We start from the raw sequence: 12,179 nt of genomic DNA, 5'->3' as shown, positions 1-12,179 counted from the left end.
GTATATTACCAGCATAAGGCTGTGTAATATAACAAAATAAGCAGTGTTAACAAGCAACAAACGGTGCAAACAATGAAAAGATAAGGCACCACAAGCAAGGGTGGAACTTGTGGTTTGTGAAATACCATGCATCTGTGAAACTGATACAGGAAATTACACACTAGGACTGGTGTCCCTAAACATCTTTTAAGTATTGCAAAAAGAAATGACAACATCACACCATGGTAAGTGCTTTACTGCCCCCCCCCTTGTGACCCCGTTCAGGGACTAAGCGATGGAGAATGAAAAAAAAAGGTATCAAATAATATGTGCTTCTGTATTTTTTTTCAATGTAATACAAGATACAGATGATTTACAAATCAGTTTTAATTTGACTTTACATACCGACCCACCTTTTTCTGTATTTAAACTGTCACACTGACTCTCATAAACAGCACTTACATCCTGTTCCTCTTTAGTGTGTAATTTCCTGTATCAATTTCACAGATGCATGGTATTTCACAAACCACAAGTTCCACCATTGCTTGTGGTGCTTTAGCTTTTCAAATATGCGGAGCATGGTGAAGATATTGCTGTGGGCCTGGATGTTCCTGGACTGGGGTGTGTGCTCGGTCTTGCTGCCAGAAATCACTGATGGGAAGTTCATTGAAGAATGCATAAGAGAACACAACAGGGCACGATCATCTGTCACTCCACCTGCAAACAAAATGTTCTACATGGTAGGCAAAAGCGGCACTTTGATCTTTCTTGCCTGAATATACATTCACCAGCCACTTTATTAGGTACACCTGTATTGTATGCAATTCAGTGCAACACTTCCACTTTAACATCTGTGTTTATGAAAATAAAAATCTTCATTTTTGGTGAAATTATCATAAATGTACTAATTAAATTATACAGTATGTTTATTATTGAGGTCACAGTTAAAGGTGGTGTTGCACTGGACTACATTACAGTATATTCAGAGGTGTCCCTAATATTCTGGCTCTCTCATGTCTGTAGCTGGGGAGGACAAAAATATAGAAAATTTACTTCCATGGTATTAGGGAAGCAGAATAAATTTCAAAGCTTGGACAAATTAAAACTATCTGCATGAATAGATGCCACAAGGATGAAATGAGAAAATGTGTTTTCCTGCTAATGAAACCCATTTTTACAGTGGCTTCACATTTTGTCTCTATCCAGACATGGGATGAGGGCTTGGCCATTACTGCAAGAGCATGGGCAAAGTACTGTGTGTTTGAACATAACATCCACCTTAAGGATACCCGCCGTATGCACCCTACTTTCTCCTCGGTAGGAGAGAACATATGGGTAGGCTACCCACCATCATCCTTCAGTGTGAAGATAGCCATCGAAAACTGGGTGAATGAAAAGCAATACTACAACTACAATAGCAATACCTGCAGTAAAGTCTGTGGCCACTATACACAGGTGTGTGCACTCTTTACTGATAATGACAACATGCTTATCATCTAGGTTTCCCTGTTTGTGATGAATTTGCAAAGCCTTATAGAGATGAGGGTCAATAAAAAAGGGGAAACCTTTAAAGGTGTTCTGCATAGCACAGTTTAACCCTTTTGTTGTTCCCAGGTTGTTTGGGCAAGCAGCTACAAAGTTGGCTGTGCCACTCAGCTGTGCCCAAATGGTATCAGAGAGTTTTCTCCGAACGAGGGTGCTATTTTTGTATCTTCAGTGTGAAGAATGTAAGTTCAACACATTGACAAATATCACTTACAACTCTGGGTTTAGATTTAAAAATGTAGGAATGTTTATATTTAAGGATGAAACTGCAAGGCTCAAAGGGGTCCAAAAAGGTCGTATGATATCTAGAAAAACTGACACCTCTCAAATTTTTTAAATGTCTATTTTTTCTGAAAATGTCTTGTACACATAATTTGGTAACTGGTGTTTGAGCCTGAAATTGTTGGGTCTAATGGATAGGCAAGGTCATGATTTAATGTCAGGAAAAAAAAGAACATGAATTGGCATCCTGTTGTGCATTTACTGCAACCAACTTGCAAGATCCAGTACATTAAAGTATGCAGTAAGGCTGGCTGGATTTTGTATTTTTCTTAATAACAAACCGCATGAAAGTACCAAACCCAGTAAGGAATGTGTCCTACTAACAAGTATTATGTGTATAGAGCTTCAAAAATGATTAAAACACATTGTGGGTGAATGAAAAGCAAGTCTACAACTACGATAAAAATACCTGCAGTAAAGTCTGTGGCCACTATACACAGGTGTGTGCACTCTTTACTGATAATGACAACATGCTTATCATCTAGGTTTCCCTGTTTGTGATGAATTTGCAAAGCCTTATAGAGATGAGGGTCAATAAAAAAGGGGAAACCTTTAAAGGTGTTCTGCATAGCACAGTTTAACCCTTTTGTTGTTCCCAGGTTGTTTGGGCAAGCAGCTACAAAGTTGGCTGTGCCACTCAGCTGTGCCCAAATGGTATCAGAGAGTTTTCTCCGAACGAGGGTGCTATTTTTGTATGCAACTATGCACCAGCGTAAGTTCAACACATTGACAAATATCACTTACAACTCTGGGTTTAGATTTAAAAATGTAGGAAACTGTTTATATTTAAGGATGAAACTGCAAGGCTCAAAGGGGTCCAAAAAGGTCGTATGATATCTAGAAAACCTGACACCTCTCAAATTTTTAAAATGTCTATTTTTTCTGAAAATGTCTTGTACACATAATTTGGTAACTGGTGTTTGAGCCTGAAATTGTTGGGTCTAATGGATAGGCAAGGTCATGATTTAATGTCAGGAAAAAAAAGAACATGAATTGGCATCCTGTTGTGCATTTACTGCAACCAACTTGCAAGATCCAGTACATTAAAGTATGCAGTAAGGCTGGCTGGATTTTGTATTTTTCTTAATAACAAACCGCATGAAAGTACCAAACCCAGTAAGGAATGTGTCCTACTAACAAGTATTATGTGTATAGAGCTTCAAAAATGATTAAAACACATTGGTAAGACACTTTTGCACTAGGATCACATACTGAAATTATTGACTTAGTGACTGTTGTCTACTATTTTCTCCAGTTTGATGAACAATTGCTAAAACCACAGCATCCAGCTGTAGTGAATGTGTGTTGTCTTCAGAAAGAGCCAATGGGCTCAAATGCCATAAGCAGGGTAGAGAAGTCAAAAGTAGTGAGATACAGTTTAACACATTGTCGGTTTTGGTCTTTTCTGAAAATAACAGACACAACAAAAAAAACAAAAAAAATGCAACAAATATGAATAGTTGCAATTACTACATTGAAAAAATAAATACAAATCCACAGTAAAGAGTGATAATAAGGTGTAAGATTGAGAACAAAGACAAGATCAGAATGAGGAAACATTTCCTACCTACAGTATAGGAAAGTGATTTAACTTGAATAACGGTTCTTTATGCAGGGGCAATATCGATGGAAGGAAACCATATGACTCTGAAGGGGCAGTCTGCGCTCAATGCAATGGTCCCTGTGTGGACAGTCTTTGCCGTGAGTATTTGGTCCCATTTTTGGTGAAATATTTATACATAGTTCCTTTAGCTTTAAAAACCATGACTTTTATTCATGACTTCAGGGACTGTCGCAGCCTTAGTCATTTCAAGGTTAGTTGATTACCACAGATTTAAGGAAGGGAGGCAAAAAAAGGGTTTCACTATGTTAGTTTAATATGTTACTGGCTATAAACAAGTCTCTTATAAATATGAACCTGGTCATAAAGAAGGCAAAACATGAAAATTGCAACTTCTGTTAAGTGTTTATAAAAAGGCATTTCAGTCATTTCTAATGTGTCTTAATGTCTTTGCAGGTAACACGGAACGAGATTCACACAAAAGTAAGTATAACAGGACTTTAAACAAAAAATACAGTTTAGAGATTTTTCCAGCAGTCGCCAGTGATTAGTTAAAGGTCCACATCTTCACACCTCAAGCATCAGCATTACAAACACACAGCTAACTGTGTGTGTGTTAGAGGAGCAACCCCTCCCTCCTCTATAAAGAGACCGACACAGAGAAAAGACAGTAGAAAAACAAAGCAGGACCGTCTGTGTCCAACCGTGGACGGTATGCTTGGTGATGGTTAAGGGGAACTTTGGAGTATACTGCTCATTATGGTTGATAGTGGAAATGCAGCATTAGATGCAATGCAGCTAAAATATACATTCACAGCAATACTGATGTCAGAGTGAAAAGGTGAGCAATGTATTACAGTGGATAAATCAGAAAGCTTTATTAGGCATTCATTTTTTCTCATGGAAGACAATTAATACAGAATATATCTGCTCCAACTACTTTGTTTGCAGGCTACAACTGGACACCAGACTGGGACCCTTCCCCATCTACCACTGGTTCTAGCTATGTGTCTGTTCTGATTGTTGCCATCATTCGGCCTATTGCCCTCATCTTCACCTTCATTACAGCATATGTTGTCCAGTACCATTACCCCAATGTCTTCTGCTATGAATAAAGCTCCTGATTTGACCTGAAAAACATGAACATATTCAGCTATCATTTTGTGTCTATAACTAGCTTTTATGGGCCAAATGAGCTGTAAAGAAACACACTGCACATGCAGAAAACGGCAACAATATGGGTCCACTGTTTTGCTGAAGCCACAATTGTGTAACAAGTCCGTGTTGTGATCTGATCTGACTATGCAAAAATGAAGCCAAAATATCATGAATATGGTGCTTTGACACTTTTGCTTTTCTGATGCATTATGGAACCAGATTCTGTGCAGAGGTGAGTTGTGGTATCAGGCTGCCAAACAAAACTAAAGGCAGAGACACACCATCAAGCCGTCAGTAAGCATCTGTCAAGGCTTGTCTTTCCGGTGTGTCTTGCACCACAGGCACTAGTTAGCCACTGTCAGTAGCTTTTCAACTGATTCAACATGTTGAATCAGCGTTGCCCGTTGGGCTTCATCGGTGAGAGAGAGCTGTTGATCTTAGCAAATCAATATACGAGAAAAGAACGGTTCTGCAAAGCCTCTGTAGCAGCCATGATTTCATACAGAGTGGTTTCTCCTTGTCTTTTGCATCCACAATGTCATTTCTTCTTCCACAATCAAAAGACCAAGAGCAGAGAATGGCATTTGTCATTTGCAACTTGTCAGTCATATTCTCAATAAGCAGCTATTTTAAACAAGGGGTGCTTTGTTTATAGCTTATGCTTCCACAGTATAGCTCTTCTTCTTTCCCTTTCTGAATGGCAAATACAGATACCAACACCTGCTGGGAAGGAGTTATTTATGTCACACAGGTACAGAACCTACATGCTAGTTGTACATTGGCTGTAGAGTCTGTACATCGTGTTCAAGTGCCGCTTTTTCAACCTGACTGGCCCAGACAAAGCTGACGCAGCAGTCGGCCTTCGGTGGCACTAGTTCTTTCATGTCCGCTTGGTGCGCCCCTGCCCTAAATTCCAGTTTAATGTATTTTTCATTTTAAGTTCACATTTCTATCTGATTCAATTGGACTACTCCTCAACACAGACACTTTATAAAGGAGAGCTATATGTTTTAACTCTAAACACCGACCATACAAAATCTGTGCAATCATAATGATTAAAAGACCACAAATGAAGCAGGCACGAGGAAAATCTATTACTATTCAACATACTTGGGCTGCAGATATAATATACAGAAAAATATAAACAGGAAAATTCCTCACAACAACAAAAATAGTTCAATAAAAACATGACAGCTTGTACTGGAATTTGTTTTGATCCATGCACAATACATCATGTCTGACGCCCCATCTTCCTACGTGCTTAAAGTCCTTACACTGTCCAACAAATACCCTACCACATGGTACACATTTAGAGCCCGAAGGGATCTCTCAGTCTTGGGCCAGGTTCGGTCAGAAATTTGGAAAATTATGTTCAGGTTGGGTTCAGACACGCAGGTCAAACCTTATTCCAGACGGCTGCAGCACTCAAATGTTTGCTTTGTTTAATGAGGAGGGGAACATCACTGTACAAACTGAACTGCCTCAGGCCCAGATGCACACTCTCAGGCACAGATTGGGTTTGGACAGAAATATGCAGCTCAACCCATGCTCCACACACATTACAACAGCAGTGGGGCTAGTCTGTAGTTAGCATTTGTTCTTTTTCTTAATCTTTGTGGTAGTGCTGGTGGGAGGAGCTGTGTTCACCGGTGGAGCCCCCAGTTTCTTGGTTTTGGCTTTTTTCACTTTGTCCTTGATGGCTTTGATGTCCAGCTTGCCTTCAGTGGGAGCTGTGACAAAACAGTTGTACTATTACACTATTCAGTTTCAGACATATTTGTGGTTTTCAGATAAATGCTCATTCCTTTACCTTTAGTGATCTGCTTCATTAAAGGCTTCTCTTTAGGAGGAATAAAAGCTTTGTTCCGCTCTTCTTGCTTCTTGGTCAGTGCTTCTGCTTGTTTAACCTGAGAAAGAGGAACAGTGACAGTCACTTGTCACTTCTGAAAATATCACAGAACTCTTTCATTACCATTTTAGGGTTTCTGCAAGGCTCCGTAGAGAATGTGCAGTTTTGGAAGTCTACACTCAGACTCATCAGTCGTGTGAACAAACAAAGAGTTCTAAGTGCTCGCCTTCATCTCCTCCATCTTCTTCCTCTTTTTCACACTTTGAAGCAGGAAGAATTCTCCTGTGGCCAGCTCCTTGTCAACCTACAAAGAAGTTAGTGTTTAGTTTTAATGTTTCAGTAACATAATCTAAAAGTCTTCAAACATTAGTGGAACTTTTTCCAGGTTATCTGCTGTTAGTTTACATTATGTTCATTTTGTTATAATAACTTTAAACTACCTGTATCTTTTTAACAAGACAGCACAGATATCATGTGCTAAATAAATTGGAGCAAATAACCTCTGTTAGGGTATTCATTTGTGCAGAACTTTGGTTTCAAACAAACATTTCCTGACCTTGCTCTCTGGCTGTGATGGAGGGAACGGTGTGTACTCCTTCTTCACACTCTTCTTCTTGGGCTCTTTACGCTTGGTCAGGTTCTTGTGGCGGAATTTGGGCAGGAAGCGTTCCCAGGTCTGATTCCGCAGGTCAGGGTCTTTGGATAGCTCCCGTTTGATCATCAGTGCCTAATGAGTCCAACCGTCAGCCAATTTGAAAAGTGGTGGTAGGGAGTGGGTAGGATAAGAATAGTTAAAACGTGATACTCTGATCGTGACGCGCTGTCACACCATAAGCCCTGCCTGCACTAAAATGCAGCTTTATTACCACTGGCTTTCATTACTGAAGCACTTTGATTTAGTGTTAACAAATATTGTTATTAGTTTTGAATGTTTGTCTCAAAAATGACCAAACCTGTGTAAATTCCTCAACAGCAACTTAAATTGAATCACAGCCTTTTGCAATCTTCACCCCAACCAAAACGGACTCAAGTAACATCACATAAGGACATTAAAGTAGATTCAGGAAACTTGATTTGGAGCCACAAAAACCTTTATTCAACTATTTGGCATATGCAGTGTTACTCCCCAACAGTTGTCATCAGACTTTAGTGGTTTGAGTCATATCAGTACAACAGGAGCCTGACTGCTTTCATTAGCTACAGTAAGCTAAAGACAAAGCTGCTGTTCACACCAGTGCAGGACTTCCTGTGCGTTTCAGAACAATGTTTTAATTTGAAGGTAACGTAAGCCCTTATTTATTGTAAAAGAGCCACAGGAAATGGTGACAATGTTAGTGACTCATTACTGGGTACAGTTTATCTTAAAACAATGACATTTTTAAGCTTTATTTTTATAGGGAAGACTGAAATGTTGCAAGGATGCAATAGATCTTTATTGCATTTCTAATCCATCACGATGGAAAAGAACAAGTTGGCAGTTTGGTTCTAGTCTGTGAGCAAGATGGCAAAGAGAAATCCACACGAATGCAGTGTAGATGTGTTTTACAGTTCAGGCAAATCTTAAGTTTGTAATGTAATATAAGGAAAACAAGCACATCATGCAGTGCTTCAACACATGCGCTAAGCAGCTCAACACTGTTTGAGAAACTGTGGCTATCACATGTATTAGACAAGTCAGACACGATGGCTGCTTTACAATATTGGAAGATTAAACATAGATCTAAAAATAAAGCCTTGTGAATAATACAAACTGGTAGTGGTGACACAGTTAGTGCTGCAAAGCACTTGTGACTTCCTCATGCCCTCAGCTCTAGGTTGAGCCAGCCTTGGCAAACAAACCCAGAGAGATTTATTTCAGTCAGGACATCAAGAACAAGGATGGAAAACATCTTCATTGGGCATGAACACCGTGTGTCCACATATTTGAGTTTATCCTGTACTACTGCTGTGGAGATGTGGCTGGCATAAAGTCTCCAAACCCATCAGGTTTCAGTACAAACATACCTTGATGTTGTAGATGGGGTGGATGTTTTTCATCGTGTCCATCACCACTTTGCGTACCTAAAAAACAGAAAAGGAGACAAAAATTTTTTTTAATTAAATCCAAAAGCTTCTATATAGAGATGCACCAATTTTTTTCAAATAAATTAACATATTTCATAAACTATCCTTTTTTATATTGAACACCATGGTCCTCCAAATCTATTGGCACCACTGTCTTTGCTATTGCTCATTAGAGCCATCTCCCCTCTATCTAAACTTACACAGCCTAATTAAACCTGAGGGGAGTTTGTGTTGCACCTTAACACAGGCAGCGGAGAACATCAAGTAAATGGTAAATGGTCTTATACTTGTATAGCACTTTTCTACGCTTTACAGCACACTCAAAGCGCTTTCAGACTATTCAGCCATTCAGACTCCCAAACACACACACATTCACACACCGGTGTTATCAACTGGGGGTCAAGTGTCTTGCTCATGGACACTTCGACATGTTGACTGGACAAGTCGGGAATCGAACCGCTAATCTGGTTAGGAAACAACCTGCTCTACCTCCTGAGCCACAGCCACCCCCAAGGTCGAGCTCAAAGTTGTAGACATGCGATGTTACGTCCAGAGATGCTGAACTCATCAGTGTAGACATTTTCATGAGTACGCTTCATCTTCTAGTGAAAACAAAAAGTCATTTTCTAAATGTAAATTGTGTCACATAGTGACTTGTGTCTACACTGGTGATTTTGCCTCATGATCACCTACTGGATGTCAGTATCTCCACCCTTCATATTCACTCCTGTGGACAGCTTGAGGCTTGGTGATGCTCTTACCTCCTTCAGGCCGTTGTAGGGCCCCAGGGCTGACACAGTGTTGCCTTGCACCATCACATAGCAGTCAGTTAATAACTCTAATGCCTGGAGAGAAGGGTGAGAGAAGTAAAAGCATTTACCTTGTGACTTGTGGATACATTGATCTAATGATACAAACTCTAAGATGCTGTCTGATTAAAAGCAATGGTGCCACCTACAGACATTTTCAACAAAACACACCATAGCAACTACACACAAAGTTCTGTGAACACACCCAGGAAGCATAACACTTTGTTCACACTGCAGCTCAGTGCAACTCAACTGAGATATTTTTCCTCCTTGTATTACACAGGTATCACACAGCACCAAAGGATGGTTTAAAAAAACACAACTTTCAAAACACTTCGACTTTAATCTTACTGTTTAAAATTTTTGTTGTCCATCAAAATATACTGGGTGTCTGGTTTATATCACGAGAAACCAGAGGGAACCGTTGTTACATCTAAAATATATATGAAGATTTTTCAGCATAACAGCCTTCCACATGTCTAACAGGAATTCTTAACAATCAACAACCATCACAGAAAGCAGTCTCCTCAAGATAACTGTTGCACCCCTCCAGGTATGAGACATGTTGAATCAAAAATGGACTGACGTGGCACTCACTTTTAGGGTGGAGCCCTTAGGGCCAATCAGCCGCTGTCTTCGCTTCACAAACCGCTCTCTGTTTCGAACCAAGGTCCCGATTTTGATAATGTCACACGCCATGTCATCCTGTAATATCCTCACAGCCTGGAAGCCCCCCAGAAAAAGTGTGAACAGGGAAGCAAAACTGAATAATCACAAAATATACATATGGCATGTGCTGCAAAATACCCAAGGAAAGGCAGACAGGCCACAATAACATGCAGTATTTAAGCACAGTGATTATTACCTGTTCATATGGGACACTCCTGGCCAGTAGCTTGATGAGATCTCTGGCTCTTACGACAGCATACGGGTCAAATGTTTTCTTAGTAGTGCAAACTGTCATGCTGCCTTCTATCAGGTCAAGAGAGGCTTTTATGTGCTGAGAAAAACACAATCAACATGACAGCATTCAAACAATATGGCCTACACAGTTCAGATCTGCAGCTCAGTCTGACAAGGACACAAGGTACTGACACATTCCTACCAGGTTCAAGCCCATTTTCATTTGAATACTCATGATATGGGGAGAGGTCAGAATTAAAATCTAAATTTTATTGAAGATTAAATGTATTATTCATAATAATTATAATGATCAATTTCAATGAATTCTTAACATTTGTCCTTGTCTTCCTTCATCTGCCTCACACTGCAGCAACTGTAACTGGTCTATTAAAGGGGGTTGTGCATTATAGGACCCTACCAAAACATTTCCAATGCCATGCACCCTCTTTGGAAGTGCATTCCAGAAGCAAAATTTCAGCACCCCTCTAGAGGTATTAATAAAATCAAGTTCCAGGAACACAAAGTGGGGAGGGGTGTGTGCATGCAGAGCAATCTCCCATGAATGGTTAAATGTCAGCCCTTCACACCTCAGCCATAAACATTATAATCACATGTGTAAAGAGGCCCTTGTACTGGTTTAGAGGTAAAATGAAGACTTCACTTTTTGGCTTAGAGGTAAAACCAGGACTTCAGTAAGTGGACCACAGGCAAAGCGGTGAATACATCACCTTTCCACATGCCTGTGTTCTGCTTATTCAACAGCCGTTTGATAAGTTCATACGGTCTCGTTACTGGCTGACTGTGGAGGATGTGACCATGTCACTGTGCAGTGATCCTTCACATGGTCTAGTCTCCCTCTGCTCAGCTGTGAGTGCACGTGTGAGAGGGGCACAGTCCCTCCCTCCTCTACACAGAGACCCAACACAGAGAAAATACAGTGGAAAAACAAAGCAGGGCAGTCCGCATCAACTGAGGAGGTTACGCAGGACAAAGTACTGCGTTTACCTCTCATTAGGTTCCGATATTTTAAACAGAGCATACGTAGAGATGCTTACTGCTTCTCCTAAAGCCTTCTGTACAAGTGGCCAGCACTCTTTGAGGTAGGCTTCTCTGTATTTAGGGAACAGGGTGGCAAAGCTGCTCTCCTCCAGAAGCCCACGGGGGTTGTCATCTTTGGTGAACACTGGCTCTTTCCATCCATCGGGAACAGTTAGGAGTTCTGATTCATTCACTGCATGGCACAGACATCAGAAGCATAGACATGTTGATGCCTGTTTTTCTTTCCTTTTTTCATATTATGCAAAGTCTCTCCATAATTGCATCAGAAATTAATGTACATTCCCCCTTCTTGCTATATAAATCTGCTGCTGTTGGTCTTTTGCACTACTGTCCATGTGCATCTCAATCTCACAACCATCTGACAATCTTCTTATTTGCACTACTGTCTCTGATTGTACGAGGTGAGTCACAGCCTATTAGGTTGTACCGTTTAGTTTTATCCTAATCACTTTGGCTTAGTTTTCTTATTCTTTTTTTTGTCTATTTTAACTCTATTTTTATTCTGTTTTAGTTTCCCAAATGGTATGGCATTCAATACTAGGTGAGAGAGAAACGGAATTTCGATTTTCAGTATGTCCTGCACATATAGTGAATTGACAATAAAAATCCTTGATCTCTAACGTTACTATATAATCACCTAACGCAGTCTTAAAATTCGTAGCCCACACCAAAAACAACCAGTAAGCTAAATTACTAGAAAATACATTTTATTTAAAATGTACTTGGTGTGAACTCGAAAAGAAACCAACGCTGGGAAAGTGCATTCAACAAAACAAATGTTTACAACACAGCTCACATGCTAGCTTAATTCAAATTCATGCGTGCTTTGCAACCAGACATGTCAACACAACATTAGCCAATAAAATATAGTTCTACCTCCCAGTGAATTAATTACCAAGTGTACGTTAACAGTCTTTAACTCTGCAATAGCCATAACTTACCTTCGTTTTTATTCTTTTTCGATTTTATC

At 39.9% G+C, this 12,179-nt stretch overlaps 2 protein-coding genes across 2 annotated transcripts; one reads left to right on the top strand and one right to left on the bottom strand.

The window, feature by feature from the left end:
- The first annotated feature begins 483 nt into the window (after positions 1 to 483).
- Positions 484 to 5,493, top strand: glipr1a (GLI pathogenesis-related 1a). Its single transcript, XM_020601435.1, has 7 exons — positions 484 to 719; positions 1,186 to 1,365; positions 2,178 to 2,246; positions 2,406 to 2,518; positions 3,422 to 3,507; positions 3,824 to 3,850; positions 4,319 to 5,493. Exons 1-7 carry the CDS (start codon positions 549 to 551, stop codon positions 4,480 to 4,482), a joined length of 810 nt encoding a protein of 269 aa, XP_020457091.1. The 5' UTR covers positions 484 to 548; the 3' UTR covers positions 4,483 to 5,493.
- A 103-nt stretch (positions 5,494 to 5,596) lies between these two features.
- Positions 5,597 to 12,173, bottom strand: krr1 (KRR1 small subunit processome component homolog). The gene is made up of 10 exons (XM_020601436.1): positions 12,151 to 12,173; positions 11,206 to 11,381; positions 10,113 to 10,247; positions 9,845 to 9,970; positions 9,200 to 9,283; positions 8,379 to 8,435; positions 6,931 to 7,101; positions 6,601 to 6,678; positions 6,336 to 6,432; positions 5,597 to 6,255 (listed from the first exon to the last, which is right to left on the bottom strand). The coding sequence occupies exons 3-10, from the start codon at positions 10,209 to 10,211 to the stop codon at positions 6,113 to 6,115; spliced, it is 855 nt and encodes a 284-aa protein (XP_020457092.1). The 5' UTR covers positions 10,212 to 10,247; positions 11,206 to 11,381; positions 12,151 to 12,173; the 3' UTR covers positions 5,597 to 6,112.
- Positions 12,174 to 12,179: the final 6 nt, after the last annotated feature.

This window comes from Monopterus albus, unplaced genomic scaffold (assembly GCF_001952655.1).
Source record: "Monopterus albus unplaced genomic scaffold, M_albus_1.0 scaffold51.1, whole genome shotgun sequence".
NCBI classification, from domain to species: domain Eukaryota; kingdom Metazoa; phylum Chordata; class Actinopteri; order Synbranchiformes; family Synbranchidae; genus Monopterus; species Monopterus albus.
The sequence above is the reverse complement of the archived record's forward strand: the minus strand, read 5'-3'. Positions and strand labels throughout refer to the sequence as shown.